This window comes from Artemia sp. Qi Xiang Cuo, chromosome 3 (genome assembly GCF_049724085.1).
Source record: "Artemia sp. Qi Xiang Cuo chromosome 3, ASM4972408v1, whole genome shotgun sequence".
Taxonomy (NCBI): Eukaryota; Metazoa; Arthropoda; class Branchiopoda; order Anostraca; family Artemiidae; genus Artemia; species Artemia sp. Qi Xiang Cuo.
In genome coordinates this window covers 42,383,247-42,404,943 of record NC_142796.1, presented here as the reverse complement: position 1 = coordinate 42,404,943, position 21,697 = coordinate 42,383,247, and the positions used below count along the sequence as shown (strand labels likewise).

Here is a 21,697-nt window from a genome sequence, read left to right as displayed (position 1 = left end):
GTTTTTACAATTGCATATACCAGTGAATGGCATGGTTACTTCAACAGGGTCCATATTCACAAATCCTCATGCTGCTTATTCCTATTCTGTGATTCAACCCCCAGGAGGTCCCTTTTATTACCACCTCAGTGCTCCACAATTGGTTGAGAGTCTCTCATCCTTGATGGTGTCTAAACCCTGCAAGCATTGAGCTCTCATGTGAGGTTACATAAACTTGGCTGTAGAAAGAAAATGCATAGAAACCAATGAATTAGAAATTTACATTTTAGTTTAAGAAAAGAAAAATTGCACTGGGTCCCTTTGAGGCCCAAGAATTTGTTCCCCCTGCGTCCTTTTCTTACAAACCTGCATATAAAATAAGATTTTGTTTAGCAATGGCTATGGAATTTGTATTCTGTGTCATAGAAAACTGTAAATATACAAGTCAACCATTAAAAAGATAATAAATATAATGAAACAACATCAACATAAAATAATACATACATATATACAGAAAAAAAACATAAAAGAACAAAGAATATAGTAGCAGGAAATTAAAAAATACAACAACAGAATTTGTTTTTATTCTTTATATCCTTTTGTTTTGTATTTCTGGATATTAGAATGTTCTCATTATCATATGTCGGAATGTTTGTTGTTTTGTTTAGTGCTATTCATCATCTAGATAGAATGGAAAGCATCTATTTCTGGTATCCATGCAGACAAATAGAAACAATTTGTTTTATGAGAATGACAGTGTTTCTAAGAATAAGTCTACGAAAATACTATTATAGGTCATTAAGGAATTCTTTTCTGTGGAAGTTTTCTTACATTCTGTTCAAGATTTTACTGGTGGACACCCCTAATACCTCTAATTAGGGATTTGACGCCCCTCCTATAATGTAGCTATTAATTTGACTATCAATTCTACTAGCATTTAATAATACAGTGTAGCATAACCTGTTTTGGTTACTTTAGGCATCACATATATACACAATAGGGGCCTTTTGGCCAGTGTTTTTATTTTCGAAATCTGAAGATTTTGACATTTTCCTCTGTAATATACAGATTTTTAACTTAATTTTCATCTTTGTTTTTAATCCCCTCCACTCTCCCAAAAAAATAATTTATGTGTACATCAATGCTTAACAGATCTAACTGCACCCTCTGTCGTTGCTGCATATGCATCCACTGAATATTATTGAAGAGAAAAACAGTTTTCTTTCACTGCCCAATGAGAGACAATAAATTGGAAAGACTTGAAATGTATGTTTTTCCTTGGGTTGGTATTACCTGATGTAAAGATTCTTCATTGAAACTTTTTGTCAACGAATGAAGGGAATTTCTTTTTCATTTGCCCTCTTAAATGCATTCATAGGCATGTACCCCCCCCCTAAATGTGTGTTTTCCAAAAATTGCAAGATTGTTGAAATTCTTTCCTGAATTTTCTGTGTCTGTTGATGTAATCCCCTATTTTTTTCTCTAACTGTCTCTCCTTGCATGAAAAACCAGAGTACATGTCTGTCAAGGACTACCTGAGATTATCTGTGCTATCGAAAATTTATTGGTTTGTCACACACATAAGTTTTTGCCTGTTTAATTATTGTTTAATCTTTGCCTGTTTAACTAGCTATGTATCATTTAGCATTTAAGCACCGCTTCAATTTTTCATTTTACTTTCTAGTGTCTGTCAACTTCAACTTTCTCTGTCTTATTGGCAAATTTAGGTTCCAGTAATTAATCATCTAATATTTCCATAGCGCCTCAGCTTCAACTTCCTCAGCCCTTTATGTCATTGGCAATTTTAATTTCTAGTAATCAATCTTTTAATATTTCCAGTACCACCAAAATTCCAACTTTTTCAATTTTTTTAACTTTCGGGCAAATATAGGTTTTAGTAATCAATCATTTAAGTTTTTTCATTAATTCCTCAAGTTCAACTTCTACAACATTCTCGATCTTATTGGTAAATTTAATTTCTAGTAATTGATCGTATTGTCAGTACTGCCTCAGCTTCCAACTTCACTTTCAAGTCCACCACAACTTTAACTTCTTCAGCTGTCTGTATCTTAATGGCAAATTTGGGTTCTAGTAATTAATCTCTTAGTATTTCCAGTATTGCCTCAATTTCCACTTCCCACAGCTGTTACAACTCATTCTAGAGAGTAGACCCTTTTCTTTCATCAACGGATTGGGGAAGAATCTCAGAAACTATTATCAAGCCCTGGGGATGAACTGGTGAATCAACAGCTGATTCAGGCTCTGGCTTTGACCTCCTCCGATGCTATTCAACTAAAAGATGGCACTGAGGGAGCTGTGCACGAACCTGGAAGACCTGAACTGTTGAAATCTCTTCTAAAAAGTTTTCCAACTGTTTTTGCTGGGCATAATCAAGGTTATTATGTATTTCTCATTCTTCTGTGCTTATTCTTCTTATCCTTCATTCTCATGTCTCATTCTTTATATTTCGCATTTTTATGTGCAATCTTTGCTTATTATATGTTAGTTGTAGTCTGATGAAAAAATGAAAGAAGGTTACAGGGCATAACATTTATTGTTTTATCAGGGGGATAAAAGGGGATTCCCCTAATTATCATCTCATTCTTCCTATTTCTCATTTTTGTGTGCAATCTTTGCTTATTATATGTTAGTCTACATATAGTGTAGACTAATATATATGTGTCTTGGACAGTCTTGGAAAGTATAAACAAAATCAAATGGAATGGTTGTTGTTTCCACTGACAACCCATTTTTGGAAAACTATGGATTGTCGTATACAACCCTTGCCCTGAGGGTCGGGGGGGGGGGTTGTCGTGGGTTCGTTGCCCTCCAATCACTCGACTATTAAAAAAGGCACTGGCCCTTTCAATTTCCAATTGAATGAGCACTTTACGAAGTTTCTTCACAACTGCTTTGATACGAAGTGCCCTGGTCTAAAAAAAAATAAATGCCAACATCTAACTTTACTTAGGCAGCACTATTGCTCTGTCCATGATAGATAATATCAGATAATTCGAAGGTAAAATGTAAGATAGTGTCCTTTCATAGGGCTAATTTAGTTCATATACATACAAATTACATGCATATAGATACAAAATATATAGATTATATCGGGTAATTTTAAGGTGAATTCAAAATCTTTGCCTTTCATAGGGCTCAGGTCCTGATTTTTTTCTTACTAATTAATCTTGAGTTGTCAAATACACTGGATCTCTTCCTTTTCATTAAAATAGGTACATAAAAAGGGGAAAACTAATTGCATATTCATCAAATATCTGAAAATTTACCCATAGTTCCTTCAATAAATTGCTTATTATGTTGACTTTTAGATCAAATAATTTTGTGGTAATTTGTTTTTTACCCAGTTGGTTTTAGTTCAACGGGAGAAGGCAAAGTCGTCTAAATGTTGTTAGCATTGTCTGACCCTCCCTCCCCCTCCTAAATGAAATTTTGAAAGCTTTTGAGAAAACTATAAGCATTCGCTGTTAGCATATAGGAATCTGCCCAATTTCTGAATGATGAGTTTAAGCTCCAGCCTGAAAATTAAAATTGCTATCCCTCATCTAAGGATGAGGGTGAAATCTCTTCTTACGGTTCACTCAGCTTTGGAATAGGTTACTTTTTCATTTTCTTATTGTTAGGCTATTGCTTAAATTTCATACAGAAAATCATACAACGCTTTCAAGTCTTTGTTGGATTTTTTGGTCCAAATCTCGAAACTCCTGTTTCATTACGCTCTGTTTGAATATGAAATTACGTCCAATTTTGGCTATTTCTTTAGTGGAAGAACGCTTCATTTTCAGCTCTGTGTTCTAATAAAAATAGTCAATAGTAGCATTGAAAGATATTTTAGTACAATAGTTTGTGATCAAAAGACCTTAAAAGCTATGTACAGTAAATTCACCTTCGATTTTTTAGGGGATTAATTTTGTTTATAAACTTCAACTTTACTGAGCAAAAAAAAAAAAAAAATGGAAAATGTGTATATACGTCCAGTATTCTAGGATAGACACCGCTCCCTCTTTCTAAAACCTTAGCTCTTTGTACTTAAGCATCTAGCAAACAATTAAAAAAGTAATTAAACAAATATGTTTGGGTTCTTCACAAATTGTTAGAAAAGTGAATTAATTGTGTCAAGTGAATTACTGTCTCTGTATCGCCCATTGACGTTGTTTTGTGTAATTATTGGCGGGGCGGACTCATATCAAGGCTCAGGCCTTAAAAACCCACTGCCTTCACATTCCTGATGGCTGGGCTTGCAGGGTCACACCAGCTCGTCCCAAACCAGGAATCGAGATTGCCAGCGCCGGTAATCGAACCCTCATCCTCAAGGACATAGGATTGCAAGTCCACCCATCCACTTGGGTGGGATAGCTCTAGCCTATTAACCTTAGTACTACAATGATAAATAAATTCTAAGACCGCTCTAGCTATTCTGGACAAAATGAAAACAAAAAATTTCAAAGGAGAAAAAAAATGAGAATAATTCCAGCTAGTGAATAAAGGAAGGATGAATTTGCAGATATTTCGGTCGAGACCTTTGCTTGACCGTCCTCAGTGCACAAAAGTAAATAAAGAGTAAAAAAACATACCAATGAAACTTCCAAGGGCAAATTAAAACAAAACAAATCTAAAAAACAAACACTGAATTAAAAAAGGCCCTCTCCAAACAACAGTGTAAGGGCAACTCAAAGTTGCCCTTTCCAAAATTGTGGGTAATCCTTCATCCCGTCTTCTGTCAATGAAGGTATTGACTGATCTTTGTTTCAGTTTTTTTTTGTTATCATGGGTTTTTAATAAGTAAATAATTATTTGGAGACATTTATTTTAAAATAAGTATCAATTATAATTGATATTTCTAGGTGGTGGAAATGCTCAAATTCAAACACCAATGGTACAGCCCTCCTATCAGATGATGCAAAGAGGAACACCATCAAGGAATAGTATCCAGCCGATGGTGCAGTCTCAGACACGCTCAATGTATGCACAGCCCATATCTGGTGCTCTTCCATCTCACATTACAAATCAGCTTCCTCATGTCTCGCCGCCCACTCCTTTGACAATTGGTCATCAGTCACCTTCGCACTACCCAGTAAGATCTAATTTCTAAATCAGTCCAATTGTAATTCAGTTGTACAATTTGACTTACAATCTAGGAGATAGTTGTTGAAGAACGCCACTGTCCATAAGTGTTCTTATCCTTTTTTTGTGACTATAATACTCGGAAACCTCGATGCTTAGTTACATCATAATTTGGCGAACTTGCAAAAGAGGTAAACAACAAACTTTAGCATATTATATGTATTCGTTGAGTGGAAATCGTAAGAAGTCTCATTTTTCATTCAATTATGACAATATAGATAGTATACCGGTTAGGTTTTTTTAGACTACAAGCGTTCTAAGATAATTTTTTTACTTCAGAGTGTCTAAATAAAAACTTTGTTTAACCGGCTTAGCTTATCCTGGAAATTCTCAAAACCTGATTGCAACGACATCTTGCTATATGCATACGAGATCCTATTCAAGAAATCTATGAAAAGGTAACCGCTTCAGCATTAGCAGAAAGTAGGCTGGTAACAAGAATTCTGATCATTGTTTGAAGATAATGAAGACCCATAGCCCATTAGTGGCTTGAGAAAATGTGGTTGACTTTGGGGCAAAGAGGGTCATTTGTAGAACACTCGTCCTTGTATAAACCACTATCCTTGTATTCCAGTCATTGGCGCCAATTCCAGCCATTGGCGCCAAAATGTTGGGGAAAAAGGGAGAAAATTTATTTTTCAAAATCTGGGGGAGGGGGTCAATTTGTCTATTTTTCGTTTTTTTTCCAATGAAAAGTCAAAAAAATGTTTTTTTTAAATATGGGAGGGGAGTAAAAAATCCGAGGGGGTGGGGGATGACCTTCCCATAGAACAGTGGTGTATCTGCCTAGGGTGGTGTATCTGCCATCCTCGTAAATGTCCTTTTTTTCCCACTACAAGACTCGGGAAGCTTAATGCTTAGTTACATTTCAATTTGCAAATTTTCAAACAATTTTGATTTATCAAACAATGGCGTACTGTAACCTAGCTCTTAAAATAATTCTGAAATTGGACTATAAATCATCTATTTACTACACTGTAGTTTTTTCTTCGATGCTGGATTCCTTTTTTTACATTTTTGTGGATTGGAAATTGTTGAAAATCTCGATTTTCTTTATTCAGTTATGATATCTTTGGATGTTTATGTTTTATTAGACTACAAGGGCTTATTCGAAATCACCACCTTTAGACATACAGATCTTAATTGAAAGTTGCCTTTTTTTTTGGTATTGTCATTGAAAGCTTGTAACTTCATTTTTATTGTTGAATAAATACGGCTGATTTTAGTTTGAAATACACTATATCCAGCTCTTATATCAGTAAAAGTATTTTGCACAACTTTTCTTTTAATAGTGTTAATATCTCTTGTGTTGTTTGATTTTACGATGTAGAGTATATATTTTTTAATTCCTAAATTCGTGGTGCTTGGTATAATTAGATATCTCATTTACCACTAGTCCTTTATCAAGGTTTTAGGTGACTATTGAACCTTCTTATGAAAGAGTCAACAGAAAAACTTATAGGGATAACTACCCAAGGAAGATCATTCTAGATCGAAGTGCCACGTCAAATGAAGCTAATTTTTGTTTTGTTTCTTTGTTAGAAATTATTTGTTCCTTCTTTTTCTTTATTTTTATTTTGAATTATTTAACTTGAACTTTCAGATAATGCAGCAAGTGAGCTCTTATGCCCCAATGCAGTCTCCAGGGCCTTCGCCGCTAACTCCTGCCTCTTTTACTTTGAGTGTTGGGAGTTCAAAGCAAAGTCCAATTTCACAAACTCCTATTCATTCACCTCAGACTCCAACGCTCCCAGTACAGATGCACGAGCAGATTTCACACAAATATCCTCCAATTGTAAATACAAGTAGTGTTGGCTCACCAGTGCAGGTGGTACAAAACAATGTGAAAATGCAAAATGCCAATTGTCAGAAGGTAAATGTCAATAAAATGGATGGTTATGTACCTCAGTCACAGACTTTAACAACAGTGAATGAAGCAGTGAATGTTGTTAAAGTCACAGACTTTAACAACAGTGAACCTCCTGTTGAACAGGTGCTCCCCCAACCTCCTTCTGTTGAATGTAATTCTAAAATATCTTTGAGTGTTGTAGTGAATAAGGAGAACAAAGTCGAAGAAGTTAAAATACCTGTTGTGAACAGTGCTTGTGAGCAAATCCCAATTTTAAATGGCACAAAAACACCTGATAAAGAGCCTCATGAATAACACCAAAAAACAAAATTCCAAAGGACAAAGGATAAACACCATGAAAAAAATGTAGTTGGTGTAAGTAGTGGTTCTGTTTTGGTTGAAGAAAACCTGATAGAGAAATCTGATAAAGTAGTTGTTGATGGTGATAAAGTTGTGAAAATTGTAGAGAATGAAAAATCTAGTGTAAAGAGTATAAAAAATGATAATGGGATTAAGCTGCCAAAAGGCTTTAAGGATATTGGAATGATGAAGCCAATGATCAAGCTCAGCAAACTATCGCCTGAGGTAATTTTTTTAGTTTTATTAGTAGTTTTTACTTTGTTTATTTATCTTTAATTACTGTATCACTCTTTTATTGAACTTTTTATATTAATTTATTATTATATTGTTTATATAAATATATATATACATATATATATATATATATATATATATATATATATATATATATAATACTATAAATTTTATTTATATTATTTTACATATTATTTTGTTATCCTTCATATTACTTTATTTATTTATTTCCACCAAAAAAGTAAATATGCAATGCTTAATCATTGTTTAACACTTATACAATATAGTAAACTATAGGCCTAATCATAAACAAACAAAGTCAAGATAATTAGGTTTGTCTAGGTTAAACTGTAATGCTTCAAAATTTTCTTTTGTTAGGATATACCTAGACTTGTTACCCCCCCCCCTTTGAATCTGGTTAATCTAAAGAACCTTCCTCCCAAAGACAACACATACGTTTTGAGACAAATATCTGAGATTCAATCACCAAGGAGGAGATTCTGGCAAATTTCCTCACACTTTTCAGAAAACAACTTTTTTTTCTTTTATTGACAAATTAGATCCCCCCTCAAAACAAATGGGATTGCTTTCCTCAAATTACTAAATATTGCAATTCAAAGTATCTTGTTTGTGCCTTTGTCTCAGATACACCCCTCTACACTCCCCAAGATGGATCTGTTATAGACACATCTATTGGTAGGGGGGGGGTGGCCCATCTAGAGTTTGAAAATACCTTGTTTTGGTGTTTTCAGTGAAAAATGTGTTTTTTTGGCATTTTTATTACACAAAATCGAAAAAACAACTAAATTACCCCCTAGATTTTAAGAAGCACTATTTGTCCCCCCTCTTTATAGTTTCATGAAGGGATGCTCCTGGTATGTGTTGACTTAGATAAGACTTATTTCCAAGAAAGTCAAAACAAACACAACAAAAAAACGGAAATATGGTTATATTGATAAAAAAAAAGAAAAAAAGACAGATTCATAATTTGACATGTCAGAAACATTAGACACATATGAAAAAACTAGTAGAATTTATAAAGAAATTAAACCAGTTAATAATAACACAAAGAGGGGCTGGATTAGGTAAATGGTATAAATAACAAGGAAGAGAGTTTTTGGTAATGTAGGAGGCAAAAGCATTTAAAGAATTTAGTTAGAAATAGACTTTGTAAACGTATCTAGTTAAAGCCTATTAAACACAACTATGGATATAGGCAGTAAAATGGAGAGAGATTCTATCCTATTAAACTGTCTTCCAAATCATTCTGTTCTAGCTTATTTGATTCTGGCTGCATGTTGGGAGCTAAAATCTTACAGTATAAATAAAAATATTGACTTTATTCTTCAACGAAATCTATAAGAGACCCAGTGATCATAACCAAGGATTTAGTGTTGTAACACAATTGTTAATACAATTCAACTACAATTTAACTGGATTTAATGTTTAAAATAGTGAAAATTAATTATTATCAGTTTTGGTCACTTGATTAATTGTTTTTAGTTCCAATTCTTATTATAGTGTCTCAATTCTCATTCAAGAGAATGATGTGTATACCATGGTTTTTATCATATTTGGATTTCTCAGTAACCAGCTGGGATGGTTCCCCCCCCATCCTCCAATAGGGGGTGCAGGATAAACCATCAGATTTCACTTACTCACTCTTTGTTCTTTTATTAATCTCTCTAATTTCCTTGTAACTTTTTATATTTGGGGGGGGCCCTTCTCAGAACTTTCCCATATCCCAGGATGTTAGATCAACCTTTTTCATAAATGCCCTTTTTTTTTACTATAAGACTTGAAAAGCTCAGTGCTTAGTCACATTCCATTCGGCAAATTTGCAAAGGAGCTGATCTAACAAACCATGGTATGGTTTAAAGCTGATCAACAAAAGTTTGTTTAAAGCTTGTTATCAGGAGCTTATAAACAAACATTAGTTTTTGTTTATCCCCTTTTTGTTTTTATTAACCTTTTTAATTTCCTCATTTAATTTTTTTTTAATTGGAAGGGGGGGGGTATAAAACTTTACGGGAGATGAATCATTTACCTCCTCTTTGTTCTTTTACTAACCTTTCTAATTTCCTCATAAATTTTATTTTTTTGGACAACTGTAATTGATTTCAAGTATAAACTAATTGTATTGGAAATTATAAATTAGAATACAAGAGGAGACAGATTCAATTCAACTGAATGTCTCAATTCTAATATGATTCCTGATTTCAATAATATTTATATTTTTTATAGTTTTTATAAGAATTGTAAGACTTTAGGTAGCCACATGATCTAATCAAGTTTGTATTAGAAATGCTACTAGTTGAGCAAAAAAATAGCTGCTACTAGTTTGTTGTTTTTTCCCCTTCAGGGATGATTGTATTGAACTGGTAATCCTAAAAAACTGGGAAAGGGTTCATTTAATCTGAATTTAAAAGAAGAGTATTTTCTGCAAGTTCCAAGCATTAGTCTGAGTCTGTTAGCTTTGAAAAGAGCTATTAGGTAGTTTAAGATAAGAATACATATATGCAAAAAATTTGAATATGACTAAGAATAGGCTACATAAATTTATCTTAAGCTAAAATTACATTTTCTGTTCCAGAAAAGATTGTGAAAAATGTTCTTTTTCTCTGTGTATCCAAAGCTAGGCCAAAAGAAAATTTTTATAAATGACAAACATTCTCAAAAATCAACCTACAAAAAATTAAAACTAGCTTAAGGAAATAAGTAATTTTAATATTCAGAAAACGAGAATTTCCAAAGTGCAATATTGTAGATTTCTTTGAAGTTGAAAAAATATTGTTTCTTATAAGCATATCAGCATCTAAAACAGAAAAGTCTTGTAAAACCTATGAGCTCCTCCAGAAGGATTTTGGAGCCCTGTATTTCCTAGCTCTTTCATAGCTGTCTTCTCTACTATTTCTTGAAGACTGTGAGCTATCCCTGTAGAGATATCCATCTTCTCTATGTTTCTTCTTTTAGTCTTCCTTTTCTGCCATATCAAACCTCCTTTTGCGAGACCTTCCTTGTGCTCCTGATCTTCCTTGAAATGGAGAGGGTGTCCTTTGTTTGTATTGTTTCTTGTGATACTGGTCACTCTCTTCTGCTGCAGAACCTGACGAGCATGCCCTTTGTAATTTTCTCTCCATTTCATCCAAGATTTTTCTTCTCATTCTTCCAGATTGTCCTCTTCTATTTCATTTTCCACGATTTCTAAATTTGCTGCATTACCCTCATATGAATTGTTGAAGTCAGGGTAATGGCCTTTACAAATCTCACTGTCACAATAAAAAGATATTCCTAATTCATAACTTTGATCCATGTTAATATATGTTATGTTTTTACTTGATGTAAATTAGTTTCACAACTAGAAAGTTTTGACGAGTTCATTTCGTTACTTGCATGAACTGCATAGCTCTTACATATTTCCACCAATCAATCCGAAGAGATTTCATGACGTATGATCTTGGGGTGTTACAATGTTGTACAGTTGTATCAGCCCAAATCATCTGTATTTAATGGCTGTAATAGCCTTACGTAATAGTGCCTAGTAACTGCACTATTTAAATTAAGGTTGTAATTAAAATCTTGTGGTCTACAAACTTCCAGTCATAACAACCCAATGTGTATTTTATGATTGCAACAGTGCAAAACAACAGTATGATTCAAATTAATAGAAATACATTCAGTCATTGAAATATATAACTGAAACCAAAAAATCAGTGCGGTTCAAACTGGCAATTAAGCTCAAATAGATACTCGTGGAACATTTTTTGCAGACTCTACCTTATTTACCTTTTTTGGTGCTTATTTATATTTCTTTTTTCAGAATAAATTGTACCAGCATATCCTCACCTACAGTTCGTTACCACAAACTGTTTGAAAGTAGTTTATGTATTCTTTCTATAGGTGCAAACAACAATATATATATATATATATATATATATATATATATATATATATATATATATATATATATATATATATATATATATATATATATATATATATATATATATATATATATATATATATATATATATATATATATATATATTTTTTTTTTTTTTTTTGGGGGGGGGGGTATTATTTTTAAGGAGTACGGCCGATTCAGGTACAAGGCCATAAATAAAAGTTCGTATAGGAAAAAATCCTTTTATTAAACAGTGATAATTCACAAAAATACTGTATATTTCGTGAATTATCCCTGTCTAATAAAAGGATTTTTCCCTATTCGAACTTTCATTTACTGTCATAGAAAGGCAGTATGGTCTTCAAAATTATCTAGGTACAAGTTCAGGTGTATGGCACAAGGGTTTATCCAGGATTTTTTTAGGGGGGACGGGGGGGGGGTAGGGGTACCAAAACTATAAAAAAAACGCATCAAAAATTTGTTAAATGTATTTTTATTACTTTTTTATGACTCGGACAATTTTTTTTGGGGGGGGGGGAGGATCAAACACGCCCCTCCTGGATACAGCCTTGAGGTGGTATAAAGTCCAAAACAGTAAATCTTTATAGTTGAAGTATCTACTACAAATATTCGGATGGGAAGGGGGAGAAGAGAGGTCCATGAGATACATCTTGGAAAGAGACGCTTCTATGCCAGTGCATCATTCCACACCCCCTTGAAATGTAACATATTGAAACTGTCAATATAAGTGTCTTTACACTTATGTTTTGATGTTTCAGATTTTGATTAGCATTAATTTTAGGATGAAAAGCTGATGCAAAAAAGTCTGAAGGAATTTGCAGCCAAGGACCCAGAAAAAGCATTAAAATATGGGATCAAATTTGACAGTCCCAAATACCACAGAACATCCATTAAAGGAAGGGAGGACTTGGAAAGAGATAAAAGTGAAAGCAAGTTTTTCAAATCAAAAGACAAGGGGCGAGAAGAAGAGAGAAAAAGGAGAGAAAGAGAAAAGGACAAGTCTAGAGACAAAGGTACCCCATCAGCTTCATGTTTTTTTCTTATCTTGTCTTTAAATATTCTTAGGCCTATTTTAGCTCAAGACACCCAAAAAGTATATTTGAGCCTTTCTAATATCAACCTAACTTTAGTACTCGTATGACTCTAAATTAATACCGCCACAAGTAAAATAGGCTAAGAAAGACAAGGAAAAAGAGACTAAGAAAGTATGTACATTCTATTATATATTTAGATGAGTCTAAATTTTTTGGGGTAGAAGATTTTTTTCAAGAGGTGAAAAATGGGGGGGTAGAGTAAGACAAATTTATGCTTGGATCACTGTGAAATTAGTAGCATAATACTTGTAGGCATGAATATATAATGAGTTGGAGATAATTGGCGTGAGATTGTTTATGCAGTATTACAACTCTTGTTGATAAATAGCATCACCAAGTGTGGAAAAACCATGGTGTGAATAAGATGGGCCCAGGATTGCACAAAACCTTCATTCAACTGGAGGTCCCAGAGACCTCTTGCTGTATAATTCTAAGCTGGCTTAAGCGCTTTGGCATAGATTGGAGAAGATGTGTTGATCCCTGTCCTGAACTGCTTCTAGGACTGTTACATATCCTGAGGCAAAAATAATTTCAATGATTTAAAGAATATGAAATTGCAACTTGGAATGTTGTGCCATTAGCAAATAACTATCATATCGACATTTTGACTGAAAAATTCAGATGCTTTGAACTGGACTTAATATGAGTTTGAGAGACTCAAATCCCAGGGGCAGGAAACATGAAATCAGGTGATATAGAATTTATTTTTAGTAGGGCTCATGATGAATAAGGAAGGTGTTTTAAGTCTTGTTTGGGTTGGGAAGGTATTAATAATAGAACGCTAATTGCTCATTTTATGACGAAAAAGTGGAGGGTATCAATCATAGTAATATATACCGCTGTAGAACCTGCTGATGGAGATAGTAGTGACTCAGATGAATTTTCTAACAGTTAGAAGAACAAATAGACAGGGTCCCATGTAGAAATATAGTGTTTTCATTAGGAGACTTTAATGCAGAGGCCAATAAAAATTGTGACAGATGGTATATTAGCCTAAGTAAATTTTGTGTATGAAAAGAAAACAGTAATGGCTACAGACTGCTGCAATTTTGTTGGTATAACAATCAACTAAAAGCAATGCGGTTTTTGGTCATAAAATGGCCCATAAGTTAATATGGTATTGATTTGATGGTAAGTGAGCTAACCTTATTGATTGTGTTATTGTGTGTATTATTGATTGTGTTATTGTGTGTAAGATACTAGGATATATATATGAGTGCTATTATTGATTTTAGAAGTAAAGGTCACCATCTAGTAGTGTCTAGTGTTAATTTAAAACTGAAAATTCGGAAGGGTAACTACCTTCCGGGAAGCTATGACGCTGGTAGACTCCAGGATGAGAACTTGAGAGAAACTTTCCAGAAACAGTTGAGTATTAAATTGGAGAGTTAAAATTTGATAATGTAGAAGATGGATAGAATAATTTTAGGAAAATAATTTATGAAGTTGCCGATGGTGTCTTAAGAAAGAAAGTCGGGAACGCAGCTAGGAATATTAATGAAAAAATAATATCTAATAAATATGAGGCAATCAAGCCAGTAGCTCTGTAGCCCACAGAGTGAAGCAAAAGGAAAAGGGCTAAATAGTATTACTGAAAAGCCCTGCTGTTAAATAGAAGAAGAAAATCATTTATGTTTAATAGAGAGGAGAAGTAGTTTTTATAAGAATTATCTGATTGATAGATCATATGAGAGTAAAAGGAATGTAAAGAAAGTGGAGAAAGCATTTAAGCATAAACTAAGGAGGTGTGAACCAGAGACCATGGATAAAATTGCCGAGGATCTGAAAGATGCAGCTAGATGGCATAATAGTAAAATATTGTACTGGCATGTCAATAAATTGAGAGGGAATAGTCAATTTGGACTTGTCTCAGTTGAAAATAGGAAAAGGGCCACAATTAGTGACAAGGAAAGAGTTGAAGAGAAATGGGCAGAACATTTTGAGAATCTGCTCAACTGGGATAGAGTTGCAGGGAAAGATATAGGGGCAAATGAAAAAGTTAGTGACAGTACTAAAAGATTAAAAAACAATTAGGCCTCAGGTGCTGATAGTTTAGTAAATGAGTTTCTTAAATATGTTTATGAGGTTAGAAATAAGTCATTGAAGATTATGAACAGGGTTTTTGAAAAAGTTGAAGTACCTAGCGATTTTAGGAAAACCCTAACTAACTCCTGTTTAAGGAATGTGATCAGAGTGAGTATAGAGGAATTAGCTTGGTTTCTATAAGTAGCAAATTACTTAGTATGGTGATACTTTTTAGATTTAAAAATGGTGAGGACAAGGTTTTAAGAGAAGAAGAGTGCGGTTTTAGGAAGTGTAGAGGACGTGTCGTTCAAATTTTCACTTTTTGGTTAATAATTGAGAAGTACCTGAGTCATCAAACACCTTTAGTCCTCAGTTTTATAGATTTTGAACTGATTCAGCTGATAGAAGAGCTTTAGCGAATGTCTTATCCTTCGCTAAAGCTCTTTGTCTTTGCTAAAGCTCTATTTGTCTGATATACCTATGGTATACCAGACAAATACATCAAAGTGAACATACATTAAAGGTAGGAAATTAGGCTATTAGCTGGTTTCGTATCAAATGAGGAGTTAAGCAGGGTTCTATCCCCATTTATATGGATCATTTGACGAACTTTTTCTTAAGGAGCACGGGAAATGCAATGGGAGAACACAGACTCAAATGGGGAAGGAAAATTTTGCTGGACTTAGGTTAGGCTGATGATTTAAGCATCCTAGATGAAAGTGTGGGAAAAATGAATGGCTTTTAGAAGTTTTGCGAGTTTAAGGTAATAGAATAGGTTTGAAAACTAATGTTAAGAAGACTAAGCCGCTAAAGCTAGGAATAAGTGAAGAGGAAAAGGTGACGTTGGGTAACGAAAAGATTGATCAAGTAGACAGCTTCACTTACCTTGGTAGTACTATTAGTAAAGATGGGGGGTGCCGTGAAGATGTTAAAAATGGAATAGCTTGACGTGAATACATCCTAAGACCACACTGGCTATAAATGATTTATGAAGCAAAGAAGAAAAAATAATAAAAAATAAAATAAAATCATATGTCCGAGAAAACCGAGGGTAGTGTCAGCCAGTTGAAAAATATGAAACGAAAATAAGCAGATATTTCGACAAGGACCTCCGCCAAGTCGTCTTCAGTGTTCAGACAAAATAATAAAAAACTAAATAAATCAAAACAAAATCTAACCTTTTGAAGTAAACCCCACAAGAGCAGAATTCACACTAAGTGAAACAGTGCAGGATAAATGAAAAATCATTTACCAATTGGATTGTGCAAAAATTCTTTGCTTAGAAATACCTTTAGCTTGTGTACAGACTAGATTTTCATTAAAAATGCGGACAGGTGGTTTTACTTTAAACTGAGGTGAAATGTTATTTGATGTTTTTATATTAAGTTATTGTAAATTGGGCTTATGGAAATATCTCTAGCATCTCTATTTATAGCAAGGTCTCTATTTTTATACTTTTTTAATCTCAATTGCCACTCTAAAAGATTGTGGTAAGCCATTAGATGTGGATATTAAAGTTGCCTCCTCAATAAGAACTAAATGATCTGGATTTTCAAAAACTTGGAGGGCCAAAGCAGAATCAAAATTGTAATTTTTATTTTTATTTCCAGAAGTCAAGGATTTACCTATTGAAATCTTGTGTTCATGATGTCGTTCCCCCAGCTTTTGACGGGTCCTGTCAATGAAACACTTCCCATATGAACACGGGACTCTGTATATATATATATATATATATATATATATATATATATATATATATATATATATATATATATATATATATATATATATATATATATATATATATATATATATATATATATATATATATATATATATATATATATATATATATATATATATATATATATATATATATATATATATATATATATATATATATATATATATATATATATATATATATATATATATATATATATATATATATATATATATATATATATATATATATATATATATATATATATATATATATATATATATATATATATATATATATATATATATATATATATATATATATATATATATATATATATATATATATATATATATAATATATAATATATAATATATTTATATACATATATGAATGAATGTATTTTATGCCCATCAGTGGAAAAACAGATGGAGCACAAAAAAGAAAAACAAAACAAAATAAAGCATGAGACATTCATCTGACACAAACAAATTCATCTGACACATACAAAACAATCATAAACAGATGCCGACTACTGCTGTAAAACATTGGACCATGGGTGGGTCTTGACAGATGAATTATATCGATCAATTTGAACGCTCAAAGTTACCGATTTCTATTGCCCTTGATGCACTTGGAACAAGGGATTCTACATCAGTGTGAGTCACGTTAGGTGGAACCTGCTTCAGGACGGCAATAAACAGTTTCTCTTTGAGCATGGCAGCAACCTCAGGCTTACTAGCTTTCATTTTCTCCACAATTTTCTCAGTAGATTTTGATTTAGATTTGACGCACAGCTCCTAGTCCTGTTTCAACTTTCTTGGCTCACTTATTTCCGCTGAGTCGAGACAAACGCTGTCCATAAACTGCTTACGAGCATTGGGGTTATCGAGAGATTTTGGTATTTTGAGATCAACGGCAGAAGATGGCCGGGGATTGATAGCTACTGGATTAAAAAGGCCCGGGACTCTACTCGTCGAGGGACAGCATAGGCTCCGCGCTTTATTCGTAGACATAAAGTTCTTGAATGCTAGGCATAAATCGTCTACCTTTCGGGTTAGCGTAGCGCTTGCCTCACCAACAATTGTAGGGACTTCGTCTGGTTCATATATAACGAACTTTGGAAGGGCTGCTGAATTCTTATCACAATAGTCAAGAACATTCCAAATGTCCGTAAAAGTGTCAGCAACTTTCTGCCTCTCGGTTTGCCGAGTAGCATACCTTGTCATAGACCAAATAATTTTTTTTCGCTTCGTTTACCATACCTTCTGCGAAAAAATCGCAACCAGTTTTAATGATATCGGTGTTGGCATTTTTTTTTTATTTTGCCTTTAAGGCAAAGTTCAGCTTATCATTCTGTACTAGTCTATCTGGCAGCATCACGGGATGAAACCCAATAAACAAGGGGAGCGTCAGTCCCCGTTCCACGTGATCCCCGCAGTTTATGATCCCTTTTCCAGAAGACGTACAATGATGTTCTCGCGAAATTTTCTATACCGTTTCATTTGTTGATGCAGAGTTCAAGAAAGAATATGCATGATTCTCGAGCTAGGCTTAATATTTATTGTGGTGAACTTACTGATGCCCGAGCAGAAAAATCGGCAGTACCTATTAGGCGAGTAAAAGTTGGAACTGAAGAGCCCGGCTGGTCAACTAATTATAATTTGCGAAATGCTTGCTTTTCTGCTAAGTTTTGGCTTTCAGTTTGGATTGAAGCGAATAAACTGCGCGATGGGTGATTGCGAAAACTGTATATTTATACTAAACGTCAGTATATATATATATATATATATATATATATATATATATATATATATATATATATATATATATATATATATATATATATATATATATATATATATATATATATATATATATATATATATATATATATATATATATATATATATATATATATATATATATATATAAACACTAGATGGTGTTATTTTTTTTATATAAGGGCCAGTACCCACTCTTTTAAGTTACCCATACCCTTGGGGGGGGGGGGCTTTGGATTGATCTTAGGAGTGACAGATAAGTGGAATCTCCTCTCCCTTGATCCCATGATTCCTTTTGCATCTTCTGTCATATAATGTCAATGTATGTTAAAAAGAAGATTAGCCTACTCTTTTTAGCGATAAGTGACAATTATTTGCACAATTATTTAACATAGTTCCTCTCTTTAGATCGAGAAGAGAGGAAAAGAAGACGAGAAGAGAGTGTTGAATCAAGTCCACAAAAAAGACATAAGAAGTCTATAGACGAAAAAGATGACCATTCAGAAGACGAATCTCTTAGCGTTCGAAGGCGCATGCGCAAATCCCGAGAAGCACCTGCATCGGCTGAGCAGGCTTTGACTAGTGAGGAGCTTATGGAAACTGGAACGTTCCAAAAATTTAGCCGAGCCCTTGATGCTGTTTTTGAATCTATGGAAGACATAGATTTCAAAGCAATGAAAGAAGGTATAGTTGTATTTCTTAATTTTTTTGCTTCTTTTTCCCTTTGTTTCTGTGGATTTGGTATTTTTTACTTTTTTTTATTCTTGTAGCTTTGATTTTTTTTTTTGGCAGCTTTATTTTTGTGCCTTTATTAGTTTATCTTCTTTCAGCTTTATTTTTGTGGCTTTGATCTTTTTTTCAATTCTCTTATTTAGTGGCCTCGATATCTGTTTTTACTTTTTTTTTGAATATATGGAAGACATAGATTTCACGTTCGGAAGACAGACAATCTTTTTTATTTTTACACTTTTCAGCTTTATTTTTGTGTCTTGGATATGTATTACTTTTTTTCGTTTTCCTTACTTCAATATACTTTTACTTTTTCCAGCCTTATTTTTGTGGCTAAATTGTTTGATACTTCTGCTTTGTTTTCATGGCTTTGATCTGTTTTACTTCTTTAATTTTTGTGGCCTTGATGTTTTTTTCTTCTTTCGTTTAGCTTTGGAGGTATAGTTGTCTATACCCTTTGAAGGAATAGTTGTCTTTAGAAAATTGTTCATGTCTGAATTTCTATGTATGAAAATCATTATCAAATTTAACTAATTAGCTTCGCTTATTTATTTTCACGGTTCCCGGTTCACAGTATGGCAATTCTGACAAAAACATGGCACTGCCCTAAAATATTCAAAATTTTGAAATACATAAAAGAAAAACTTAAGAAAATCGCGATTTACATTCATAAATAGGATCCAAGGGGCAAAAAATGTTTTGATTTTGATGTCCTTAGTACTTTAAACATGCTTTGGTTTTACTTCTCTTCGAGGAAATTATTTATCCTTTCTTTTTATTGCTTCCCTATTTCCTTTTTTCCCATTGTTTCCCTGTATTTTATAGTTTCCCTTTCTTTTATTTCTATATTTGTTTTTGATATTTTATTTTTGAATGGCAGAAGATGATGCACAAGTTCCAGCTGAGGCTCTACTGTCCAAGTCCCAATTGACTGATTTGTGTTCAGAGGCTGCTAAGTTGAAAAGCATGAATGCAACACATGTTGTTTCCAGTGGTCGTCTAGTCAAGCTCATGACTATACTGGAAAGGAACATTCGAGATGGTTGCAAAATTTCACCAATTGCAGATCCAGTAAGATTTCTTTTTTCTATTTTTTGTAGCCTTAATAATACTAATATAAAATAATATGAATAAGACTAAAAATTTCATAAATTATAGTTAGTTTATAAAAACAATAATGTTAGTTTTTTTTCGTAGCTCTGATAAAAATAATAAATGAATTACAAAAAAAAGATTATTTGAAATGATCCTAAAGTGTACTGCAGTTTTGCTTAAAGATTTGTAGTTGCCATATTCAGAAATCAACAAAAAACGGGAAGGAAAATAAACTCAGTTACAACCTTTCTGTGAGGGAAAGGATTCACCATTACACTAAGCTCAAAAGGTGCACATCTCCAGGGTGATATGCGTCTTATTAAGGAATACCAAGGACAGTGAAAATGGAATCTGCTTGTTTGAGTTAGGAAACAAGGACAATATGAAATGGGGAAATAATAAATCACGTAGACCACTTAAAACGTAATAATAAAAGACTTCATTAATTATTTACTTTACCTGAGTCTCTTAAGACTAAACACCCAAATTTTTTATATTAAGTATACTGTTTAAGTGTTCTATTAGGTCGACTAGGCAGGTAGACAAGGATAAATGTTCCTTAGGTAGCTTAGGTAAACTAAATGAATTATTTATTTATCTTTTTTAATAATTTACTAATGTATAAGAACAATGTGTTATTATTATAATAATAATATTATTAACTAAGTGATTAATAAATAATATAAAACATAGTAAATAATGTATTATAAATCTGTAATATAAAACATAATATAATATGATAAATAGTATATTAAATTGAAAATAGTGATTATAATTTATAATATTACTGCAATAATAATAACACATAATACAGTTATGATTCAGTTTAGATTTATGTATTTCAGTTACATATAAGAGTACATCAATAAACTTTGCTTAACGTCCTAAGTTGTTTACATGTATAATGAATATACTTCCCTACGCAGGGATTTATTTTGGTTAGGGGTAGTAGTGGCGGCTGAAAAACAAAGGCGGTTTGAGGGGAGGGGGACTTGCCCCGGGGCGTAACATTTCAAATAAATAATGTAACATTTATATTCATTTTGTCATTTTTGTAATTTATTTTTATTAAAATAAAGTAGAGGGCGCAGTTGGCAGCAGGTATAAGCAAACTGAATCCGAAATTTTCATTTCCCCATATCTTTTCCCATATAAAATAAGAAAAGTTAGATTTAAATAAATCAACTAATTTGTTAATGCAATTTTTTTTGGTTAATACTGTAAACGAAAATTTTGTTGAAACTTGGCCTGAAAATTTTTGGGAGACAAGGGGGGGGGCACTAATCAAGATTTTGCCCCGGGTGCAAGAGAGGCCAGAACCAACACTACTGACAAAATAACAAACATTGCCGTATTAAATGGCGCTTCAAAAATGAGGAAATTTTTTAATTTTATTTATTTTGAGGAGGGATTAGGAACTTTGTGCCTCTTCTACGCACGTGCTCTATCTAGTTATGGAATTAAGATCACATATTTTTTGCACAAAATGTTATAATTGTTCGTATAGATTGAGATAATGTCTTATCAGCAGTATTTTTAGAGCCTCAAGTTTTTTTGGAGGGACACTAATATTTGCTAATTTTGACACTTTGGTCCGGCAAAGGTTTTGGCAATCCTGTTCATAGTATAAGGGTTAATATGAATATTCAAGATACAAAACTGCTACTGCCTTAGATTGCTGTCCGCAAAAAATGTTTCTTTCTTATCGGCCGACGTAAAATCCTGCTGCCGAACCGAATTTCTACTTTTGTTGGAACC

The 21,697-nt window shown here is 33.0% G+C and overlaps 3 protein-coding genes across 3 annotated transcripts in view; all 3 read left to right on the top strand.

Annotated features, from left to right (window-relative positions):
• Window positions 1–2,101: 2,101 nt before the first annotated feature.
• LOC148954116 (uncharacterized) lies at window positions 2,102–6,859 on the top strand (the record flags this gene model as incomplete). The annotated part of the gene is made up of 3 exons (XM_089086158.1): window positions 2,102–2,374; window positions 4,842–5,071; window positions 6,725–6,859. Coding segments are annotated over exons 2-3 (336 nt in total), but the record flags the coding sequence as incomplete, so codon positions are not given.
• Window positions 6,826–7,295, top strand: LOC148954115 (uncharacterized). The gene has a single exon (XM_089085925.1). It carries the CDS (start codon window positions 6,881–6,883, stop codon window positions 7,283–7,285), a length of 405 nt encoding a protein of 134 aa, XP_088942051.1. The 5' UTR covers window positions 6,826–6,880; the 3' UTR covers window positions 7,286–7,295.
• LOC148954114 (nipped-B-like protein) overlaps window positions 7,295–21,697 on the top strand; it is a 131,164-nt gene continuing 116,761 nt past the window's right edge. The window contains exons 1-4 of the mRNA XM_089085924.1: window positions 7,295–7,555; window positions 12,271–12,502; window positions 18,524–18,799; window positions 19,725–19,915. Of these exons, the coding sequence (XP_088942050.1) occupies window positions 7,514–7,555; window positions 12,271–12,502; window positions 18,524–18,799; window positions 19,725–19,915 (741 nt within the window). The 5' untranslated portion in view covers window positions 7,295–7,513. The remainder of the gene's footprint in view (window positions 7,556–12,270; window positions 12,503–18,523; window positions 18,800–19,724; window positions 19,916–21,697) is intronic.